The 25,559-nt window shown below is 35.7% G+C and overlaps 1 protein-coding gene across 2 annotated transcripts in view; it reads left to right on the forward strand.

Annotated features, from left to right (window-relative positions):
- Nucleotides 1–25,559, forward strand: part of LOC108972804 (zinc transporter 2) — a 137,591-nt gene that overhangs the window by 44,658 nt on the left and 67,374 nt on the right. The window contains exons 1-2 of one of the 2 annotated variants that reach the window (XM_018939627.1): nt 1,472–1,648; nt 16,427–16,537. In XM_018939627.1, coding sequence (XP_018795172.1) covers nt 1,606–1,648; nt 16,427–16,537 — 154 coding nt within the window. In that variant the 5' untranslated portion in view covers nt 1,472–1,605. Of the gene's footprint in view, nt 1–1,471; nt 1,649–16,426; nt 16,538–25,559 lie in introns of those variants that run through there. The other variant, XM_018939626.1, reaches the window with a different exon arrangement.

The raw sequence follows: 25,559 nt of genomic DNA on the forward strand, positions 1-25,559 counted from the left end.
TACCAAATATGGGTGAAATCGGTTCACAACCACGCCTGAAATCTCGATTATCACTTTATCATGCGAGAGTATAAAATGTTCGGTGGCACCCGAACTTAGCGCTTCCTTACTTGTTACGTCTACTATTGTTTGCTTCGTACCATAAGTGTAACTATGTATACATAAACCAAGCAAATTTWGGTCAAAAATGGATTGACGAATTTTTACATATTCATTAATGCCTTTCAGGATTTCCGGCATAGGTATTTAGCTTTAATTGGAATAGGGACTTTAATCTGAAGTGTATGGGCTATTATCCGTATAAAGACGAAGAAATAGAGATCAAAATAGAGAGAGACTTCAATTTGTTGGCCCTTGTGAGGTCAAACATCTATGGACGAAGCGCTAAACATGATTATGAATTTTGTCCATTTTATTAGTTGCAAGCAATTAGTTTAATGCCAATACTGCTCTCACTCTCCATGAGAAGATAAGATGCCATATATTATATTACTTAGCCTACAACCTTCGGCTTACTTAAGTACCACACGAAATGGTTCACTCACTCATCTCGAATGAAACATGATGATTTTACGCCAAAGCCAAATCCAAGATCATACACATATCACTTATAATCAGATGAGCACTGAGAAAGTAATGCATTTAATGAACAGGAATCATTCGCTGAACTTTTATAAACGTAAATACTATAAGTAGGTGCAAAAAATGCTCACAACCCTTGTCCACTCGCTCAAATAAACGCGTAGAAGTTAGCAATGACTTGGAACGTCAACAGATGACAATCAGTCGTTGCTGCCTACAACAGCAACAACACTAACAATTCGATCGCGATCAACACAAATTTGTTAGCACAATACAAATAACAACAACATTAAACAACTTAAAAGCATATTATTTGCACTCACTTATACGTTTTATTGCCACTTGTGCCGCGTTCGATGGGCTATTGACCGGCGACAGTGCTTGGCCCATCCACAGTTGCAGTTCGCGCTTCGTTGTTGGCGCATTCTAAGGCAAATATTCGGCAGTGTTAACAGCGTTTACCTTTTTACGTTAAACGTTCTGTGTATTGTTGTTGTTGTACTGACAGGTTCGGTAGTTGGAGCGCTTTGTGCGGGCGCGCACGCGCGTTCGTCAAACAAATTAAATTAATTATAGTTTTCTATTTCACTGACAATTGCTGATTTATTTACACCAACAAACATGTGTTGAAGATTAAAAAAAGTGCTCACAAAATAAAAACGTATAGCTTGCAATAAAAATGCCAGTGGGCAAATGTTCCGCGTCAGCGCGTTGTGTAGTTGTGGCGATAGTGCGTGTTGTTGCTGTTGTTACAGCAGTTAAGTTCATAAATAATTTAGTTAATAACAAAATTGTCTAACTAATTGCTTGGAAAATAGCTTTATTGCTGTTTTTTGTAGTGTACTACAACAATAGTAATAGATTTTGTGTAAAAATATAGGAAATAATTTTAAAAAAATATTTCAAATACTTTCTTTCATAGAAAACTGTGTGTTGGCAATTTTTATTGTTTGAAGTTATTTTTTTTGTTAACTTACTGCTATTTTACATATGTATATTTAACAAAATTACTGAAAATAAACTATGGAAATTCGCATTGACTTGAACGGCCACGTGGCGAAAGCAGGTAAATTGTAGAAAAAAAAATTTATGATTTAATAAATAATTAAAATTTTTAATTTTATAATTTTTTTTCCTCAAAAATTTCTGAAAACAGTTTATATGCATATCACCAACAACGTGACAAACAAAAAAACAAAAAAAAAAAACAAAAAAAAAATTTTTTTAATTGTAGCAAAAATGTTTTTAGGTTACGAATATGTAATAACTTAAACTTGGCCACTCTATGTAAGAAATATTCCAATTATGGTTATTTTTGGTTATTTGTTTCTTGCAAATTGTAAAAAAAAGAATCATTCTCATAGGTGGCAACCCTAAAAGTAAAAAATTGTTAATTGAATCCGCTATACTTTTAATTGGCAACCCTATTTAAAAATTATTCAGCTATAATTATTCTTAGTATTTTCCTCTTGGGAATTAAAAAAACATTTATTTTTACAGATGGCAATCTTACTAAAAAATAGTCAAATGAAAAGTTCAAAAATCCACCATTGTTTCACTTTGGCAACCCTTTTATATAAATATTCTAACGTTATAGATTTCAGCAATGTGTCTTTTTCTGTAAATTGAAATAAATAGAACAATGGAATGTATAGGTGCCAACTCTATTTAAGAAATATCCTTACGGTGTAGATATTTGCTATCGTTTTTTCTTTACTTTCCTCTGTTAAATTGTAAAAGTGCGTAAAACCAGTGAATCTTTACGGATGCCAACTTTATTAATAATATCTTCTAATAGTCTTAATTTTTTCTATAGATGCAATGGTCTTTTTGGAAGTTTACATTTTTGCTATTACTAAAGATCAAGAATCCACCCTATTTGTAAATTAAAATATAGATTCAAGATATGGGTTTTTCGAAGCTTTTTCTTTGTGAATCAGTAATGATTAAGAATCCAGTATATTTGTAAGGGTGGCAACCATAGAAAAAATATTCCAAAATAGAAATATAAGAGCAATGTGTTTTTGGAATATTTCCATTTGTAAATTAATAATGATTAAGAATCCAGCAATGACAACCGTATGAAAAATTTATTTCAAAAGAAATATTAGAGATTATATTATTCTAAGAATAGAAATATATGAGCAATATGTTTTTTTTCAAGCTTTCGCTTTATTTTTCTAACTGTATTTATGCAATATGTCTTTGAATCGTATAATTTCAAGTATCCTCTACATTTTAAAAGGTGATAACCGTTTAAAAACTTCTTTTATTATATGTTCTAGCAATGTGGAAATCAACAAACGAATCCACTATAATTTTAAGGTGGTAACCTTGTTCAAAAAAAAAAAAAAAATAATAATAATAATAATAATAATAATTGTGATAGTGTCTAGCAATTGTATTTTCTTCGAACCTTCCGCTTTGTAAGCTTAAGAGGACCAAGAGTCCACTATATTTTTAAAAATGACAACCGTATTTAAATAAAGAAAAATTATTCTAACAGTGATTTATATCTGAGAAATGTTTTTTTTCAAGACTTCTATTTTGAAAATGGAAAAACTTCAAGAATCCACAATATTTAAAAAAAAAATCGGCAACTCTACTATTATAAGAGGAAAAACAGCCAAAAGTATGCAATGCCGTCATGGGGTACGGTGCGTACATCCAACATTGAAACCCTCCAAAGATACCATTCTAAGATTTTAAGAAGCATTGTAAGTGCTCCATAGTATGTAAGCAACTTCAAAATCCACTAAGACCTTCAAGTGTTTTATTAAAGGCGAAATCAGCAAAGCTTGTCGATAGATAGTCGACAGTTTTCTAATAAAGAAAACTTACTAACAATAAAGCTAACAATATGGATGTTAGACGCTTAAAAAAAATTTGAGAATAAATTTTGGAGATGACCTAGAAGGACACGAATTCCAAAGCTGGTCCCGGACCCGACTTTTTGTACAAGAAATATTTGTTTTTTATTCACAGCCTCGTTTCCATGTTCTCAGAAAATGCTTTTTCCGGTTAAAGTTGATGATTTTTTTTTTTTAATTCGTAGTTTGTATTGACACGTTTCAGTTAAATCCATTGTGAGACTTACATATGTATCCCATTCACTGACTAAACGCAGTACACACCCATGCGATGTGAAGGATTATTAACTCATGTCGTGAAAGTTTTTTCTCTTGGATATTTCGAGAATTGATAGGAGGGCTTACAACATTAATTCGGAAAGTGAATTCGGAAAGTGAATGTCCAATAGAGCTATACATAGGAAGAGAAAGAGCTAGAGAGAAAGTTTTCCGATAAGGACCATTCACCGTTGTACTATCGTGTGATGCTTTAAGCTCGTTTACAAAGCCAGAGGTTATCTTAGCTACAAAAATATTTTCTCTAATTAGCAAAAAAAAAAAAAAAAAAAAAAAAAAAAAAAAAAAAAAAAAAAAAAAAAAAAGGGGTTAAGCAATTAAAATAATAACAATGTGATAATATTTAAATTGCTCAAAACAAAGCTGCGCCTATGAGCCACTTTATTTATTAACACTGTTGCATTTATGCAACACATTTTTTTTTTTTTTTTGTTTTTTCGGTTTCGATTGCCACCACTCTTGGCATGCATACTTGCAGCTGTGGAACCTGGTTGTACGCGTCGTACATGAAATTTTACTTTGAACATGCCAAAAAACAAGCGACATTTTCCCTGCCACTGCCGATGTCGCCTCGGCGGAGCGCTTCCGGTGCTGTGATATATGCTTCTACATATGTTTGTGTGCGAGTGTGATGTTGCCTCGCTTGTGACCGCGTGTTGTATTGTCAAGTGTTAAGCCGTGTAGCTTTTGTTGTTGTTTGTGGATTTTAGTGTTGTTTCTACTGGTGGCTCGTGGCTGCTGCCTGGCGGCTGTCGGTTGGCGGCTACTGAGTGTCGTTGTTCTTGTTAATGCTGTTGATCCATCTCACCGTTGCATTTTTTTCCACATGACCACAGTACATAATTTTTTCTGAGGTGACCCTTAATGGCGGCTACTCCGTTTCTGCGCTTGTTGTGCCATAATTTCGCTTTGTTTGGCGATTTTTCTTTGCTAGTGTTGGGACGAACAGAGCTTTTGTTGTTGTTGTTGTTGTTAAATGTATACAAACATGCCACACGGCGTCTAAGTACAGTGGTGAGAAGAATTTGGGCAATGCTTCTCTTGATCTTTATAATTCATTTGGTTGTAAGACAAAGTTTTGATAGCGCCGATTGCAGACCCATCATTGTGGTATACATTATTTGTCATAGTTCAGAAATGGAATCTGCTTCTGTTTTATTAGAAGTTCATTACACTTCTACATAAATTAGGAAACCCCTTCTAGTAAGAAGTGTCTAACCTCAATCTGGCTTCGAAGGCGATTGCAACTCTGATGTCAGACTGGATGCATACGTTTGGACGTTCAAGACCAAAGGTCTAATTCTGAATTATTTTTATTAGTCTTGTGGGAGCACTAATTCTTATATATCACTAAAAAAACGGTTTGGAAGTATTTTCACTCCACACTTTTTGACGTCAATGCTTTCGTCTAGATAATCCCTGTTGTAAAAGTTCATAAACTATACTTCTAAGACTCCTGCCTGTATTTAGAAAACCTCTTGACTCAATTTGCACTGTTTTTATGATTTTATAATTAGAGTTAGGTTGGGTTAAAAGGCCACTCATAAAGGAACATAGTGGAAGCGACGAACTCCCTGAGCCGATCACAAATTTGGTGATGCGGCTAATGTCAGTTTTGGTCAGAAGATATGATTGGCGACCTTTTTCACTTTATTCTTGCAAAAGCTGGACAATGGAGGATAAACTTCTTGGATGCTTCCACCTCACCTTCTTTCAAACAACTTTGACAGTTTGCATTGACTATTGCACAATGTCCAGTAAGAATTGTCTGATTGTCGCAGGAAGAGATCTCCTATGTTTTAATGTGCGTCAGAAGATTCCTACAGTCGCACTGAGGACGATCGCTAATCAACGCCTGCTAAGTGAATGGGTTATCTATAGGTTTAGTGCTAGAACGCAAGATGATAACATCGACCCAACTCGTTCCCATTGCCGCCCTAATGTCCTCCTTAAAAGAAGTTGTAGTAGGTTGACTTATACTTTAGTAGCAGCGACTTCTGCGTGAAAGAGACCACAGTTGTCCGGAAGCATAAAACCAAGCTTGACGAAGAGCTCTTTACAAAATACTCCCCCCTTAAACCTTCGCCCCAAACAGCGATCTTTCCTTGAAAAAGTTCACTGCGCCTCTTTTCCAGCATTTTCTCCCCATATACATTTCCCACGTCGGTGTGTGAGCGAAGAAAGAGCCAAAAGAAGTAAATTCTGGAAGCAGTGGTCGAAGTTTTTAGGAATACAATTTAAGGTGGAGAGAATTTCAAGCTGACCCTATTTGGACCTCTACATATTCCCAGCTTCCCTGCGACTCAGAGTGACTTTCGCAACAATGCACCTGCATCAACTAGAGTACAGTTGCTATTTACCTACACACGAGTGTTTGTATGTTATTATAAATATTTTCGGTTGCCACGGATTCGCTGCACAGCGTCTATCCCCTTTTTTTGTAATTTTTTTTTTTTGGCATTTCGCTGTTTGTATTCATAAATTTTACTTGCAGCATTGAAATTGTTTTCATGTTGCACTGACTCTGCTGCACTATAAATTAATTTCGTTGTAACATTGCTGTTTGTTGTTGGTGCTGCTTTTTTGGTGCAACATGGTTTTTTGCATACGCATATTTTTTGTGAAGTGTTCTCTTAAGCAATAATGGTAAAAAATTAACAACTCGTGTATAAATGCGCTCGCCACAGAGTGACGCTTGTTAAGCGTGTTAAATGTGACCCCGAAGGCTGGCAACGGGTTAACAGCACAGCTGGGCCCCGCTTAATTAGTTCGGCTCAGCAGTGTTGATATGAAAAAAGTGGTAATACAGCAACAACACAGCGAATTTAATTGTTACTTTGAGCAATTGTTAAGATTTTTTTTTGATTAACTACCTACACATGTGAAAATTATATGGGCAATTAATGATTTGCTTTGAATTCATTCATTTCATTATATGGTACTTCGATTTTTAATTAGATGTTTTGAATGCTTTGGAAGACAATGAGTTCCCCACTATCTTTTAAGTTGAAACATTAGAAATCATTAAGGATATCCGGTCTCAGCCAATTGAAGGCTGCGCATTCATAAAGGAAATGTTCTGTTCCCTGAAGATTGCAGTGTAGAAGTAGATGCCTTGTGATGGCAGCCATAATGTTGCTGAATTCCATCTTTGTTAAGCTTTTGTGTCTATTCACTATCAAAACTACCCCAAAATACTATTGGATGTGTACCCTGTGTCTGTTACAAGACATGAGTTGTTCCAAAACATTTGGTTTTCCAAAACATTTGGTGTTCCAAGACATGAGGTATTCCTCTAGAGGCAATTGTTTCAACTTCTCTCTTCAAGGTGCTAAAAGGAACTGCATTCTCCGTTGCCACCGAACGAGTCTACACAACTTTCCCTCTAATCCTATATAACAATGTTTCTAACCGAAAGCTTAGTTATTACCTTCTTACATCATATTATGCAGTGCGAAGAGAAACCCAACAATTTTGGCCTGAAAGACTGAATTATAGTCATTTTGCTTTTATGTATGGATTGCTACAAAGGAGATTTCTCCTGTTCCTGGTTCACCTTTTGAGGGATCAGAAGAAGTTAATCATTGATGGCGGGATGTCTCTCGCGAAAAAACATTCCAAGCCATACACCCACTGCCTGCATCATTATAATTATGTAGAGGAATAATTATATTTATCTTATTAGAAGTTGTATTTTTTTCCACAGAAGTCTATCTTCAGCTGTTGACTAGAATAATTGTAGACATTGCCATTGCCATTGTTAGCTCCAATAACCTGGAACATTGGGCCTACTGACAGTATTCATATCCGACTGAATATGTATTGACCGGATATCGAGAATAACCTTTGTTTATATCATATGTGTTTCCTCGGCCCTTTGTTAAGCAATTTTTTTCTCATATAAAAATTAAATATTCTATTAAAATTTTCGCTAGCTAGCCGCAGGCCTCGAGCGCACAAGTTCTCCAGGCTGTATCTCCGAAGCTTTTACTCGGATCAAAATTCACAATTTAGAACAATATTTTTGAGGTGGTGAAGAATTTAATAAAGAAATATAAAAACATCCATTTTTTTAAACCCATTAAACTATAATATTTTTTAATAAAATTAAAAATTGGCATATAGAGTTGCCACATATTCGAAAACGTAGTACGAAATTCCGCATCTAAATCTACAAATTAATTAATTAAATTCTACTTTACAATCGACAGTAGACATATTGTCACTTTACGACTAGGGTTGCCACATTTACATAACTGACTTTGAAAAGTAATTGAACATTAACTTAAACATACTGATTTCGTAGAAAAAATAAAATAAATAAATTTTGGGTTATATGCTATATGTAACAAGAATCCACCAGCAGGGCACCTGCCGCATTTTTTTTAAAATAATTTAAATTAATAAAATATTTTATCATAATTATTAACTGAAGAGGCATAAAAATATTTGAATGTAGAACATTTTTTGAAGGAGTGTTGCCACCTTCAGAAAAATTTTAGTTTTTTAAAATTGGTAAAAGTTTTTATATTTTGGGTAACAGTTAGAATATAAATTGGAAACAATACTAAAAGTTAATGTAGAAGATTTTGACCAGAGTTGCCATCTTCTAAAATTTAGTTTAGTTTTAAAGTGTAGATATTTGTATTTCAGAGATAATAAATGATATATACACTTTTGAACAATACTAAAAAATAATGCAGACATTTTTTTGAGCGGTGTTGCCACCTTTCAAAAATTTAGTTTCTTTTAAGTGGTAGATATTTGTATATTTAAGATAACAAATAAAAAATAATAATTTTGAAAAATACTGAAAATTTATGAAGAAAAGATTTTGAGCAGTGTTGCCACCTTCAAAAATTTAATTTTGTTTTAAGTGTAGATATTCGTATATTTGAGATAAAAAATGGAATATTCATTATTGTACACTACTAGAAATTAATGTAGACATTTTTGGAGCAGTGTTGCCACTTAAATTTAGGTTTTCAGATATTCCAAAAATTTGAGTAAAAGTAATATAAATACATATATTTGAACAATACCAAAAATACGTTTAACTAGGCTTATCATTCTAACGTTTTTCAAACAGTTTTCTTTGCACTATTATTCACTAGTTAACACGCTCGTACTATATGTATGTACATATGTACGCATACACAGTATTTATGAACATATGTTTTACAAATGTATCTCACAGATTTAAGTAGCTAATTATGAATACCCACTTTGTTTTGTTGTACTGCGTAGGCGTAAAAAATTACAGGTGTGTAGTTATCGCGCAGTAATTTGAACCAATTTAATTATTATAATTAAATACGTAGATGTCGGCTATAAATATCGACCATATGTATGTATGTGTAACATATCTCGGCACGTGCATTGGCTTATACATTTTTTTGCCGTCACAATTTATTTTGATCTGCTTTATCACATTTATTTACGTGCTTGAGATAAATTTCCGGGTTTTTCTGGAATTTGTAATTTATTTTAAGTAGTGCAATTACATGTTGTCACACATCATTTACATAAATTAATTATAATGATGAGGGATTACAAATTCCTTCGATATAATTAACATTTTAATCAAGATAATTTATTAGATATGCAAAATTAATTAGATTTAAATAAGAAATAATGAAATTTGGGGATAATACATGAGTAGACTCTCATATTGCTATGTTTTAGTTTTAAAGCTAGGCTAGGTAGTTTATACGTTAGGTAAAGTTAGTAAAAATTATATAAATATATTTAATACATATAATTAGTGCTTACACCTTGATTAGATGCTTAATTGAGTTTCTCCTCCCATTTGAGGTGTGTGCTTTAGAATAGAATTTACTTGAGGTTGGCACCGTGACCCTGGTGTGTGCCTTAATGTTAGCTACATATTGAAAGGGCTTACTGGAATGCAGCCGATTCCGAAAGGCTCACTAAATTATTTATATATGCTTTTTCTTGGAAAAATACGTTTGTAAGTTTGCCATCACCTGTTGAGGTGGTCCTGATATGTCCCATGCATTTTTGAGTAGAAAACCAAATTCAAATATCTCCAAGGGAAATCAGTAATCTCCATATATTCAATACATTTTTGAATAGAACACCAACTTAGAATTTCTCTTAGGAAAATCAGAAGCCGCCGCCATTTGAAGTCCTTTACTGCCTTAAGGAACATTAAAAATATACTGGGTTTTCAGTTAACATTCGATTTGATGTTACAACTTTTGCAATTCCAGAAAAGCTCGAGCTATACATTTAGACTGAACTTGAGTTATCGACCTTTGATTATTCGACTTATAGGTCCTTCGTACAGCTATTCGAGTAACGATTAGCTGTTATGCTTTCTTGTATTCTTCTTTTTCTATTTTTTGTAATAAATGATCATCAGCTGAATGCTATTTTATCATTGCCCACAACCAAATTTACAGTGTGGACAGCAACCTGCAGTTTTTTCTTTCGATTTGAATTCCATTAAAAATTAATGTAGTGAAGTAAGGTTTTTAAATTGTATGGTATATCTATATAAATTAGTGCTTTAATCGAACAAAGGATGGTTAATTGCTCAATTACTTCACTTCTGTGTTAGAAGACTACTATTTAGGCCATTTGATAAAAATAGAAGTATCGCTGGCGTACCACGCGGATTTCTCAAAACTATATTTTTAATTTGTGAACTTCGCTTTAAAATCCAGTTCGACCATTCAATTCTTTAATATTATATACTTTAGCTTTATTAAGCCTTCATTAGCAGATAAAAGAAATGCCAGAATTGCGTCATTCCATGTTCAAATCTTTCAACAGTTTTAATGTCGAATGAATTGGACCTAATTTTGGTTGACTGTCTTTTTGTACCTGCTTTCTGCTTATTCGTATATAATGAGATAAATATTGAGTCTTGTGTAGGTACTTATACCGCCTATTTATGGGCATGTAACATATTGGACACGCTGGTAACACAAGTGTTTCTGTTCGAGAAAGATCTTCTTTGTTTCTTCCCTTCTTGACATTTTTCAATCAGAACCATTAGTTTTTCCTGTAGAGGTTATTGCTTTTAATATTCAATGGGCTTACATAGAAATGCAATTAGCCTTTTAATCCATTTCGAAGTTTCATACTTTTTCAAAGAAAAAACACAAAAACTTCAAATTTAATGAGGAATGCTTATTATCATTCGAAAAAATATTCTTTGGTATTTATTTTTGAAGATTATCTCTTTCAAATGTTGTCCGCTTCTATGTGTCATATGGTCCATCCGTTAAGTCCAATCCAAACCACATCAAACCATTGTTTTTTCTGGATTTCTGGCAGCTCTTGAACCTTTTCAGGTTGCTCATTGTCCAAAATGCGGCAATTTTGTTAATTTATATATTCGTTGACCAGAAATAGGCTTAATCGCAAGAGCCTATAAAGCGAAGCGATGTCGCTTGTAAAAGTCGAGCAGCTTCTGTTCTTGCACAAGCTTTAATTTGTACGCTCTCAATTTAAAAACTCGATGTAAAATGCGCCAAGTCGCTTTTGCTGGACCTGTTCCATTCGGTCGAATATTATCCAACAATGAATGTTGGGCCACAAGATGGGTGATGGTGATGTGAGTAGTAGGCCGAATATGGTTACCATAAATTGAGCGAAGTGCACATTCCTTCCAGAACGTGATTGATTCTTGAATTGAGTTGAATACCTAAAGGCTCATCCATCCAAAAAACTCATTTGCTTATAATTTTTCCATTCACTTAACTTAAATCTTACCATTCGGGAACAATTTATTTGAATTCAACCTCATGTAACATTATATCAACTAAAACGAATATAAGCCCCATACAAAAAGCGAGTATGCGCCACATTGCAGCCACAACAATTACTCATGAAGCGAGCAGTTTCGCAGGCGCTCCGCAGTTTGATTCCCCAAAAATTTAGTAATGAAAAAATAAGAGAGTTGCAATAAAAATTAAAAAAAAATAAATAAATCGAGGAGTTAAACTAATAGCTTCAATTGTTACAGCCTGGCCGCTTACACATGACTGCTTGCTCGCGTGGCCCTCGTGCGATGCCGATTGTATTCAAAGAAAAAATACAAAAACGAAAGACTTCAACAACTGCGAACGAAATTGATTTAATTTTACCTTTTCAGGCGCCACCTTTTTCCGCGCAAGCACGAACGTCGTGTTGGGGACCGCGGGAGTGGGAGAGTGTTCTTATAAGCCTGCTTTTGGTTGTTGTTCGTACGTGGAGCACCTGTAGCCGAGCTAGCAACAGTTTTTAACCGTTAATTTCTTATTTATTTTATTTGTTGGATATTGTTTGCTACTGTTGTTGTTGTGTAGATATATCTTTTCAAGTGTAGCAAAGTGGAAGCGAACTAGTTAAAAGGGAGAATCAATTAAAATTTGCACTGTAACCCAAAAATTGACTGAATGGAAGTTCTGGGATGCAACAGACAGGCCGATCAAGCTACGTGTAGCAATATATGTGTACTGGCGTGTGCTAGGACAGAATGCTTGAGTGTTTGCGGAATTAACTGTGTACGAGTAGGGAGGTTGAGGTAGAATTTAACCTAATAACGGGCACTTTGACGACAGCGAGTGCAGAGCAAACAGTGTTGAAGTCGGCTAGAAGAACGATTATTTAAGAAAGTTTGGGTAAAGTAAGAGAAAATGTTCGAAATAAACAATGCCGAGAATCTTAAAGTTTAAGTACTGCAGTTCGAGGCAATCAACCTTTTGAACATTTATGTAAGGGTGAGCTTATTTATAAGAGGTGCTGAAATGAGTTGACAGCATCTAATTTAAAAAAAAATATTTTTCTGTTTTTCTTACCAGACGACCATAGTATAAAAATTTATATGGGTGCTTTGTGAAATTTATCCGGTCCCAACCATTTCTCGACATATTTATTTGTAGACGAAATTACTAGACAATACTGGGTTTCAACGTCGGTGCTTAATATTTATACTTGCAATAGGTTCAAATAATAAAATGTAATATGACAGCCTGGCTTGGGTATCATTTAGTCATAACCATTATTCGGCAGAACAAAACTCTTACAAAAATAGTCGACAATAAAAGATTTCAGCTTCTTAAATGATTATTTGCACCTATCAAAAGTCTAAAGGTTTTTAGAGGGCAAGGTGTAATTTTGATCTGAGTGCATTGATTTTCATGGAAAACCAAGCCATGACGAAATTAGTCGACAGTTATAAATTTCAACTCGATACCTTTGAAAATGTTTCTACTAGCTCATGAACAAATAATTTGATCTATGACAGCTAGGTCTAATTTTCACCCGAATGCGTTCATTTTTGAACACGTGCATATAATAGAAAAATTAGTCGACAGTTCTGAATTTCACTTCAATACTTACGAATTTTTCGCTATTCGCTCATAATTGAACAAATTGTTCTATTACAGATAGGTCTAATTTTCACCCGAATGCGTTCATTTTTGAGCACGTGCATATAATAGACAAATTAGTCGACAGTAATGATTTTCACCTCAATACTTACGAATTTGTCCTTTGTAGCTCACTAGAAAATAAATTGATCTATGAATGCTGGGTCTAGTTTTCAGTCGAATGCGTTCATTTTTGTGCACGTGCATATGATGGCAAAATTAGTCGACAGTTATGAATTTCACCTCATTACTTACGAATTTGTCCTTTGTAGCTCACTAGAAAATAAATTGATCTATGCATGCTAGGTCTAGCTTTCAATCGAATGCGTTCATTCTTGAATACGTGAATGTGATAGTAAAATGAGCCGAGAGTTAAGAAGTTCACCTCAATACATAAGATTTTGTCCCTAGTAACTTATAAAAAAAAATTATATACGAGAGTTCTAATTTTTTTCTAAATGCGTTTATTTTTGGGCAGGTGCATTAGAGGAAAAAACTAGTCGACAGTTATGAATTTAAACTCCTACCAGGTCACAAACAAAAAAGTTTTCTTCAGTAGCCGGTTGTAATTTTTAACCTATCGCGTTTATTTTTGTACACAATCAAGTCAAGATCAAATTAGTCGACGGAAATTAATTTCAACTTCCTTGCTGTTTATTTGCTCCATTTTTGGGAAAGTATATCAAGTCCGGTAAAACTAAGGATTTTCGTCAATTCACCACTAATTAAGCCCAGATAATCGAATGTATGAATATGCCGACAACTTCTCAAGTAAAATAACTATAAACTTTCTACATGTTGCGTAGTGTATAAAAAACGCGAAGAAAGAGCGTTGCTAACAAAAAGTCATCGAATATTTGAAAAAAAAGGAACTTGAGAAAGAAAGTAGCGAAATGAAGTTGAAAGGAATTTAATTTTGCGTTGATCGCCGCCGAAAGCGCACGGCTTCTCGGCTTCTTGGCTGAGCTACGAGCGACGCACACAAACATTTAGCATGCAAATGTCGCACAGAAATACGAGGACGCGAAAAAACTGTTTGCATTGCGTGGCGAAATTGAAAAAGTATGCGAAAGACGCACACACACATATACATATATATACTATATTTATATAGTAGATGCTTGTGTACTTATTTGGAGAAAAATTTTACAAAAAAGTGCAATAAGCCAAATGAAGGAAGGAATACAATTTCAAAAGTAAAATTCGAAAAGACAAATAAAAGTTGGCGAATTAAATTTTTTCATTTATTTTATTCTGTTTTGTGATTTTTTTTTTTTTGAAATTTCTTTAAACTATTTTTTGAAAAAAATTTGCTCCACTCAAAAAGCAGTTGGCACATTGTCAGCACTGGAAAATTGGTGTCGCGTGGCAGTCGTGCTGTTGGCTCGATTTGCAGCGGAGTACGGCAGTGGACTTCAGAGGTGCAGAAAGATGGCTGAGAGTGGTGACTCTGGAGCTGAGGCAACTGCAGCAAATGCAATAAAGAATTTAATCGACTTTCAGGCGGCAAAAAAGTGACAATCAATCGGCTGGTACTGGCACGTTGATCCATATATCTCTTTATTTATATATATGTATATGTGCTTTGGAAAGTACATAAATACTTTCCAAAGCACCTCTGTGCGCCGTTAACGTTCGATTGCGCTTTCCGCTACTTTGTCGGGTTATTATTTGCATATGGTGTACGCGCTGCCGCCAACGCTGCCTTTGCCATTCTAGCCGAGAGTGAGCTCGCTTCAGGTTGCTTGGCTATAATTCATTTTGAATTGAAAAGTCGTTATGGCGGATGGTTTTAAGCGCTGTGCGTTGTTTGAACTGTTTTGCAAAATTTATGCGCTTCAGAAGGAAAATTGTTCGATGAATTTATAGTCTTGAGGTATATTTGCTACATTAAAATTAGATTTTTCTCGGTTATGAAATTAGAATGTGTGCGGAGAAGCACTTTGGATTGGATGTTTCTTCCTCCTCGGTTTCCACCAGCGGGTATTGAATGTAAAACCTTTAATGATGAAGTGTTTTTTTTTTCCATCCGGACAACATTATCTAGCTACCACAGCCGCTGTCTGTCGTTCAACTATGTCAAAGTTTCCTTATATCTCGTGCAGCTAATTGTTTAATCGACTTCAGTACAGGCCGTTACCATGGCCCAAAGGATCATAAATCTACCGAAAACTTATCTCCCGAACACTCTCGAACACTCCTAAGGTCTACTCATCAGATGGTGTCATGGTCCATGACTCCGCCCCATATAGTTGGACGAGAATGATGAGGGACTTGTAGAGTTTGGTCTTTGTGCGCACTCCTTCCGAAGTCGGTACGCTACGTTGGTTTTTGTTGGTGTTCATGCTTATTCCAAGATAGATGAATTTATCTGTGACTTCAATGACTGTAAACACTAACGTGTTAGCTAAGATACAAATGCGATATTTATTCGACGACAGGAGATATTTCGTCTTGTCCTTTTTCCCAACCAGACCCATACGCTTCGCTTTCTTATCCAGTCTGGAGAAAGCAAAACAAACGGGGCGGATGTTAAGGTCAATAATATCAAAATCATCATCGGTGTATGCCAGCAGCTTTACACTCTTATAAAAGGTTGGACTTTCTCTATTTAGTTCCGCAGCTCGTATCTTTTTTCCACCAATAAATTGAAGAAGTCACACGACACTCGCTGGTATCGAAAGGCTCGGAGAGGTCGGAGTGCTTTTACAGTTGCTCAATGTCAGCTTACACAGCGGTACTAGCTTTGCGGGGATACCGGACATAGCAGTTTAGAGGCAGCTCCTTTTCCTGCTGTCGAAGGCAGATTTAAAGGCGACGAAGAAGTGATGTGTGCCATCTTCGTTTCACGGATCTTTTGGCGCACGGTGAAAATCTGGTCGATAGTAGATTTTCCAGAAGGGCAATTTGTTGAAGGTGGGGTTCAGTTTTTCATATACTATACTCGATAAAACCTTATATGCAATTTTAAGGAGGCTTATTTCACAAAGTGGGTACAGCATACTTAGGTTCAAATCGTGGGATATGTCAGTTCCGGTAATCTATCGGCTTCTGCCGCCTTGTTGTTCTTATGCTGTTCTTTCGATCTTTACGAACACCAATATTTTCGCTTGCAGCTGTAAGTAGATGTGAGAGTCGAGTAGAAAACCGTTTCACTGTCGGTTATAATAGTGGCTTATTGACTCGTACCTTCTACGCCTTTGTTGGCTTTTAATTTAATTTTTTTATTATTATTACATTTTATTATGTTTACATTTTAGTTGTTTTTATTTCCGGTTTATTTCAACTTTCGTTCTTTTTATTTTTCTTTTCTAGTGCGCGACCATTGCCATCGTCAACGAACCGAAGGCGTGGATTTGAAGGCTCGTAAAAAACTGATCATCGCTAGTATCTTGTGTTTGGTCTTTATGGTCTGTGAGATTATTGGTGAGTAAAATTATATAAGTAAAATATATATTATTTGTTCTCCGAAAGTCCGGATCGAGAGATTTAATTTCAGATTTAAGTCCTAATCATCAGATATACGCTCGTTTATCTCCCCTTTCAGTGATCTGTTTGTTATAAAATACCGCAAGACTTTTTTGACAACCTATTATTAGTAGTCTAGAAAAATCTCGAAATTGTTATGGGTATACTAATATGTCAGTCCTTGACCGCAGAACATTTATATCTAGAATAAAATCGTCTCTGTTTTTCTCTTAATATACATATGTAGTTCCATATTTTTACTTTTCTTTCCCTTACTCTTTATGTCACGAATTTATTCAATTTGGGTTTGAAAGTAAACTGTTTCCTTGGAAATTGCTTGTTAATGAAGTTTCAATAACTTTCGTCCAAAAGAATTCTGTTTATATTTAATTAATCATTATGAAAGAAATATTAATATTTTCATCAACTGAATTTTTAACTTTCCCTTCATTAGCCATTGGAAGGTATGTTTATTCTCTGTATATATGAGTATTTATCAACTGAGACTTTTCCAATTATTTGTTCTACATATAACTAGTAGATTTATTCTACATGAAATAAAGGAGTAAAAACTTTAATAAATTTTGCAAAATGCCAATTAGTGCTGACTGTGTATATAGATGTCTTTATATAAATAGTTTTATGGTTGTATATGTAAGAATATTAGAAAAGTTGCAAAATATGATTGTGTAGTAGCTGCCATCTAGGAAAATGAGATGGTATCTGAAAGTATATTTAAAATTTTATCGTACAAGGAAATTGGTATGAATGGTAAGGTTATACAACTAGCATTAGTTATAGGCACTAAATGTTCTGATATTAAATTCCAGGGTTGAAAGTGATATTCAGTTTTCAGTTTTTAAATTTTCATGTATGTAAATGATAAAACTTATACCGCGGACGTCTATATCCAACGTATTTTTATAAAACTGCAAAAAAGAAGATTGAGAGTAATGACGGCCAAAGAAGTAGGGTTGGAACGACCACAAACATGCTGGATTTGATGAAATTAAATACCTAACCTGTTTAATTGAAGAATAATTCACATGTTGGTGCTTTATTACTTCTACTAAACACTAATTTAGTATAAAAATGAGAGCTTTTTCATACTTTCATGATTTCAAGAAATTTTTGCAAAACCTCGCCGATATCTGTTTTTGTTTTTGTAGCTACGGAAATCTTTTAATATCTTACTAATATCTCTTTCTTTAAGCGTAGAGAGATAGATATTTTTCCTTCCAAAAGCAATCGGCGTTTCAAGGTGTATTTAGTATAGAAGGTGTGAGTATTCATAAGCTTACTAGCATTTTGTTGGAACCCTTCTTTTGTTAAAGAACATTATTACGGTTCTCGTTTTACCAAAATATTTTTGATCATATTGATTTGAACAATTGAGTGTTAGACTTAGTTTAAAGTATGTTATTATTGATAACCCTTCAAGGAATGAGTCGTTGGACGATTTTCTTACATATATCTTAATCTTCATACTGTCAATATTAAATTAATGTTTACTTTTCATTTCCTGGGTCCAGATGATCTTTATAAATTACCACTTTTGAATGGACATTTTTTTGGAAGTTTTTTTTTTTTTTTACTAAAAAGAGAACAAAGCAATTCGAAATTCATTCCATAGGCCGCCTGTTATGGTTCACATATGATTTGACCTTGTATACATTGTGAACTCCTTAACTAAGGGCGGACAGTGTGACTTAGGACTCGCCTTACATATAATATTTAGCTTGCCCTTAAGTGATCAAAATTTAAAGTTTCATACTTGTCAGTCTCAATCAAAAGCTCTTTTTACCCTCAGTGGTTTCATATGGCCTTCTGCTCCTTGATCGAACTTTGTATTATTTCTTGGATCGATTTAAAACAGGTTCCACGAAATTTCAGTTTGAAGAACAAGAAAAAATCACACGCAGCCCAAGCTGGTGAATGATGGATGGTATTCATTGCATTTTTGGCTTTAAATTCGGTCACAATCGTGGCTCAATGCGATGATGTACTAGCATCGTGTAAAATTCCTTAATTCTTCTTCCACAATTCCAGCTTCCTATTGACCATCTATTCTTCTGGAACAAATTTATGATGCGTCAAACCACGAATAAGAAGAACAATCTCTTTAATTTTTGAGAGGATTTAGCGTGCTTTTTCTGGTTTCGCCTCGTTTTTTTTTACCATTCGGATGATTGTTGACTTGTTTGCATGTCAAACTCATCGCAGTGGGAGTTAGAAAGCTCTCCACGAATGTGGGGTTGGAATTCGCACGATCGAACATGTCCAAAAAGACCTGCTTACGGTACTCTTTTTGAAAAAAAAAAAAAAAAATTAGCTTTATCGGAACGAGTTGAGCAAGAACGCGTTTCATACAAAAAATATCCGCCAAAATCATTCAAACGACTGTCGAGCTCTCTTGCCTTCTCTTCAACATACAATTTGCAACCACCATATCTTTCCCTTTTTTCAATACTTTTATCAGTTGAAGAGGTCGAAGGTCATCCAGAACGACGTATGTCTTCAACGATTTCTCGACCATCTTTGAAGACTGAAGATAAACCACCCTTAGAAGATAGACGAACTCATCTACGACTTCGATGTTACGACTGTCAACATTGCAGTAGGAGCCAAGTTGCAAGTGCGACGAATCTTTGCTTGTTGACAGGAGATATTTTCGTCTTGTTTTCATTCATTACCAAACTTCTTCTTGCTTCGCCTCCTTATTCAGACTGGCGATCGCTTTCTTATCTAGTCTAAATATCACTTTATTTGAAAAGTTAGTGGATAGCGACTCCATTTACGTGAGGAGCTGCAGAGCGGCCTGAGTGAGCTGAGTTAAGTTCAGATCTTGAAAATATGGGCTGTATGGGATAAGGCTCCATACATCATTCCTTGCCTTCGTCTATGTCTTTAGTGAAAGGGATTAAGGTCTTCAAATCTTTTCTGCGACCTAATTGAATTGAACTGCGATAGGTGGAGTCTTGCACTCTTGAATCCTTTGAAATAAGGCTCTTGAACTACTTAACTTCATGACTTTAAGTGAATTAAACACGTTTTGGAAACTAACTATTCCTACAAGCCACCTTCACCACAAATACTATTAAAAATTGTGATCAAACTTTCAATTTCAACTAAGACTCTACTTTTTCGTAATGAAAAACTTTTACAACAGCAATACCACGAGCGTTTGAATGGTTGAAGAAACTTGCACAACTCAAAACATCACAGCACAGAACTGGACACATAACGACATACACTTTGGGTATTGAGACATGCAACCGTGTGGCAATTAAACAAAAATTTTAAAGTTATACAAAATTTCATTAAAAATGCAGCGAAGCATAAATGAAAATAGAAAACAGTTTGGGTAAAGTGCGAAAGAAGTGACGAGTGGCGAGTTGGCAAGTAACGAGCAACAAGCAGAAGCTGCGCAGCAAGAGAGGTGATTTGAAAAATTTGAAATTTAAATGTCAATAGAAAGAGGAGAAAAAAATTACATGAAAAGCTAACAGAGAAGAGCATAAGTATGCAATGGAGGCTGGAGGAGAGCAAGCGAAGTGACGCCTGCTGATTGACAAACTGACTGATGGGCCGCACTGTTGTTGGACATTTGTGTTTTGGAAAACCAAATAAAAATCTGGCAAAAGTTTTCAATAAAATGCAAAGTGGACACATGCCACACGTAGCGGCAGGAAAAAGATTGTGCTGCATGCTGAGTGTATTTGCCACAGCATTGTGTGTGTTGCATGTGAAGCACTTGTGTTGCACACTTGCTTTGGCCATGCAACATGCCGGCTTAGAATTGTCAATGGTTGTTTGGACGGCTTTGAGCTTACGGGCGACGTTGTGGCAGCTCATAGCTGAGGCAGGGCGCTACGCAGTCGGTCAATTTGGACTAACGGTTAGTTGTTGGAATGGTTGCATTGATAGTTTGCTCCAATGGAGGCTGGTGGCTCACTGCGCAGTTTAGTGTGAAGTAGATCCTCATTGATATGTGACAAGTATGTAGCAACATGGAAACACATGCATGCAAATATATAAATATACATACATACACGCTCCAAATGCCACTTGCAACAAAGCAACCAACAATTGTTTGCACTTGCTGTGCTTTTGTGCCTCCACTTTCTAGACAACTACCTCCGTGTATTTGTGGCATGTGGCAACAAAAGATTTGCCAACAATGTTGCAGCAATGCCACAGTAACCGAAAAAATGCAAATATACATAAATATCGATAGGCGGCACTATATGGTCTATAAACCCCTCTAGCACCCACTCCTCCATATAGACAACTTTGTTCCTCACATCCTTAGCCCTCCTCTCTACATTCTACCTCAACTCCCTTCTCTGTAATAAATGCCCACTATTAAATACATGACGCTTGAAACTATGAATATTTCAGTGTGTGTGCGTGTGTGTGTGGCAACTGCACAACAATCAATATGACTTGCAACCGGCGGAGAGTTAAACCAATAAACGAGACGTGCAGGCTGGAAAAGACACTGTGTTGCAGCAGTTGCATCAATATTTGACTTGCAACTAAAAATGTTCGGATTTTTGGATTTTTTGGTTAGTACTACTCTTGTTGTTGTTACGGTGTTTGTAGTTGCTGTTGTTGCCGCTGAAGTTGTTGCTGTTGTTTACTGGCATTTTATACAGTAGACTAAAATCTAAATTTTATAGTGGTCTCATGGCTTTCTGCAACTACGAACTGCCTGTCAAGCGTGCCACAGCAGCAGTTGCATATTTGATATGGCTCTTTAGGCAGTCGAAAGTTGTGCCAATAAAGGTAACGGCAGTGCAACAAAAAGTAGCTGGCTTGCAGTGTAAATACTGCAGTTGGCTTAAATGATCGGTGTGTGTGTGTGAAAGAAAATATGTGTGTGTTGGTAAATTACTCTAGTGCTTTGGAATATTTAAATATATTTATATGGAAATGTATTTCTATTCGAAATTTATTGATTAGCTTAAATTGGCTGCGACTTGGGCTTACAATAAAATAAATAAGGTTTAAAGTTAAAATTGTTGATTTTTATATATCGCTTAAGGCTTAAGTGTTGCTATAGCAGAAAAATCTTCGCTCATTTGGACAGACTTACTCTGGCGTTTAGACAGAAATCCTTTATTTTTTCATTAAATTGAAGAGTTTAGTAGCACTGCCGGAGGTATCGATAGTGAGGCGCAAATATCCTAAAGGATGACTACTCCTCATCGCGCTTGTAACTGTACTCCATCTGGTATCGCAAATGGCCAGAACTGGTATATGAGTGGCTCATTGACCTACGAGGCTAACCTATTCTAACCTAACCTTCATTTAGCATCTCGTCTACCAATAGGGTTGACAAGATTATGGCGTGACTATGACGGCAATGTGTGTTTACGCATTTGTGTCCAATATTGTCGGTATAATCAGTACGTTTTGCCAGTTTATCATGTCTTGGGTACAAAGTTTGGAAATTGTCTACGATGACGTTGACAGCGTTTTATATTTAGGGATTTGGCAACCCTTTGTTGCCATCTGGCATCATACAACTTTTTCGTTAAGTCTGAAATTTTGGATGAATTTCGTGTAGGTTCAAAATCAGTTGTTGTTACAGAAACTATTGATGCTGTGTGTAAAGTGATATTGCAAAATCGTCATGTCACCTATCGTGAGAAAGAGACAACTATGGGCATTAGTGGGACCAGCAGACATTCAATATTGCATGAACATTTAACAGTAAAAAAATTTGTGTGTTAAGGCGGCATCTTTTTTTCGAAAAATACCATTACCAGCAATATCAAGCATTATAACCCGATGTTGGCCGACTTTTTTTTTATCGGAATTTAAGTTTTCATCAAATAATGCCAATTTCACCAATAACGAAACTTTTCTTAACTTCAATCTTTGCTTGATTTCACTTGCCATATTCATACGTTACTGATTTTCCATTGGTTCCACACCGTCTTTTGTACAATGCTTAGTTCATAATTAGTACCTAAGCAAACGGAATAGCACTTACTTGGCAGTCGTGCTCGATTATTGAATATTATTGAATAATATTGGATATAATGTATCTTTGAAAAAGTAACCATAATTTGGTATGACCTTATATGAATCTAGGGATGTTCCATATAGTCTACCATTAACAGATGGGTAGTTGTTGAAGGCTCTTGAAATATTTCCAAGAAACCTTTCAAAATCTCATTTCTGTAGCTCAATTTCTCGAAAAAGAAAGCAGTCGCCGTACCGTATTGGAGTTGGGCAACTATCCGAATAAACTGAACAACATATTGTCCGAATTCATTCATATCATCGAAATTCATATTACGAAAGGGATTATTGATGATAAAGGTAGGTTTCATAGGACTCTAATAAAAGCAGTTTCGACAGGTCATAAAATCAATCAACAATTTGAAGACAGTTAAAAGCTTGTGATAACCTCCATAGCTAGAAAAACTGTATCCAGGAGTTTAATGTGTGTCTAAACTCTTCTTCTTTATTGGCGTAGACACCGCTTATCTAGGTTAATGAGTTTAAATTGAGGAAGACGGACTCTTAAGCTTTTATTAATTTGATGGCTTTTGAAATGACCACAGTTTCGATAACTCGTTCGAGCTTTTCGGCTGGTAACTGGAGAATGACATGCGTGATGTTTTGCTCCAAAACCTAAATCGAAGCAGGATTGTCCGCATAGACTTTGAACTTCACGTATCGTTACAGGAAAAAGTCTAAGGGTGTGATATTACACGATCTTGGTGGCCAATCCACAGGACCAAAATGTGAAATTATCTGCTCACCGAAGTGTTCTCTCAATAAATCCATTGTTTGATGTGATAAGTGCAAAGGGGCGTCGTCTTGTAAAGACTAAATGTTACCGAGATCACGAGCTTAAATTTCAGACATCATATAATCGCTTATCCTGGCGCAAAAACGGTCGCCATTGACGATTACGTTCTCACCGGCATCATTATGGAAGAAATATGGAATAATGATTCCACCTGCCCATAACCACACCAAATCGCTTTTTTATGGATGAAATGACAGCTCTTGAATCTCTTCGGGCTTGTATTCATCCCAAATGCGGCAATTTTGGTTTTTTACATGGGAGGCCTGAGGAGGCCGAACAAAATTTGGCTCAAAAATGTGGAATCTTGTCGAAACCTTTCAAGAGATCATAGAGTGAATGTCGCTGGGCAAGGTCGAGATGCTTCAGTTCTTGCACAGGCCGTATTTTGTACGTTTTTAATTTAAGATCTCGACGTAAAATGCACCACAGCCGTGGAATCAACTCCCCACAGTCGTAAATTTAAAGAACTTGTAAACGGTGGTCAGACCTAAGTCTTCCATGATGAAATTCCAAATAATTCTGAACAAAGATGACATGACAGCTTGGCACGACTCACGAGTGATCTGTCAAAGGCTGGCTATTGAGCAAAGTGCATCTACTTGGATCAGCCGCTATTACGGCGACCACAAATCGTTAATGTTTTTTACCAAAAGCCACTCCTGTTTTTCTTTTAGATTGCCTTACAATTTATTTTTCGGAGAGTCGTTATCGTCTATTTATATAAGGAGATTTCATTATTGAGAGAACCTTTGGCTAGTTCGTATCGCAGGCTTACATAAAGCTTTTCTTACTTCCAGTTGCCTCAAGTTTCGGTGTACTTTTTTTAGTTTGGTTGCGATGGAGATTCTTCGCTATCAATTCAGCCGCTTACTTGTTTAACCCACTATTCTCCATTACCTTCTTACCAATTTAATTTACTCAAACTCAGCCCTGCTTAATGGTGATGAGCTCAGCTCGTTTTGCTACTTGTCAACGCTCGAAAAAAGGGCGAAGTTATCAATATATTGTAGGTACGAGTATTTCCTTAAACCGACGACTACAACCCTTTGCATGTAGCTTGTCGAATGAAACGTCAAATATCTGTACACAGCAACTGCTTTTAGCTGCAAGCAATTTGGCATACTTTCGGCAAGCAAGCGAAGCGGATGTGGTGACGTGGACTGTGTGAGAATGTCCGAATAGTAGCAATTTCGGCTGGCGTCATTATCAACAATTTTGCCAACTCCACCTTTTCGTTGTAGCACTAAAAACCGACTAGTATGTACGACGTGAATCCGGGAAATTCAATAACTTTGGAGAAAATAGAAAACAACAAAAACTATGTAATACAAGTATATGAAAAAAAAAAAAAAAAAAAAAAAAAAAAAAAAAAAAAAAAAAAAAAAAAAAAAAAAAAAAAAAGATTTCAAGTAACTGCAGTAACTAAAGATGCAACTAACCAAGCAGCAAAGTGACTTGTTAACTAAAACTTGTGGTAAAAAAAGAAAGGATATTTTGTGAAATGCTCGGTTGTCTATATTCAACAAAATTGCTATAGTCAACAAAATGGCTGATCAACGTAATGACCGCCTGACAATTGACAGGGCAGCAAGCAAGTACCTTTATGGATGGATAGCAGTAGAGCGAGGTAGTCTCGTTAACCTGGCAGCTGTGACATCAAACTGTTCGTTTGTGTGTTTTCGGTTAAAAGCTTTGATGTTTTGGTAAATACTTGCAGGGTATGTCAGAAGGGACTGATTGACAATTGATGTGAAGGGTTTGATGAAATATATTATTAATATAAGGTTATTGAGGAAACAAATATAGTGAAGTATCAACGGCTCATTCTGAATAGGAAGCTTTCATGGAAGCCGAATATGGAGGAGAGGAAACATTGGCAAAATCTGGGTTCTCCCACCGAAAGTGATCCTCTGGCTCTACGACGCCATAGTCAGGTTATGTTCTATGGAGTCTATGGAGTGATAGAGGGCTCTAGAAAAGACCACACTTGCAAAGTAACTCGACAGCGTTCAACGGGTGGCGCTCATCAGTATGTGTGGTGTATTAAGGTCCACTCCAACCATGGCACTTAACGCCTTCTTGCACTTATGCCCGTAGACATCGTCGGAAGGTGTATGGCTGCGAAAGTCGCTCGGATAGTCTCACACACTT

Source organism: Bactrocera latifrons, unplaced genomic scaffold (genome assembly GCF_001853355.1).
Source record: "Bactrocera latifrons isolate USDA-ARS-PBARC rearing strain unplaced genomic scaffold, ASM185335v1 scaffold_43, whole genome shotgun sequence".
In the NCBI taxonomy this organism is placed as follows: Eukaryota; Metazoa; Arthropoda; class Insecta; order Diptera; family Tephritidae; genus Bactrocera; species Bactrocera latifrons.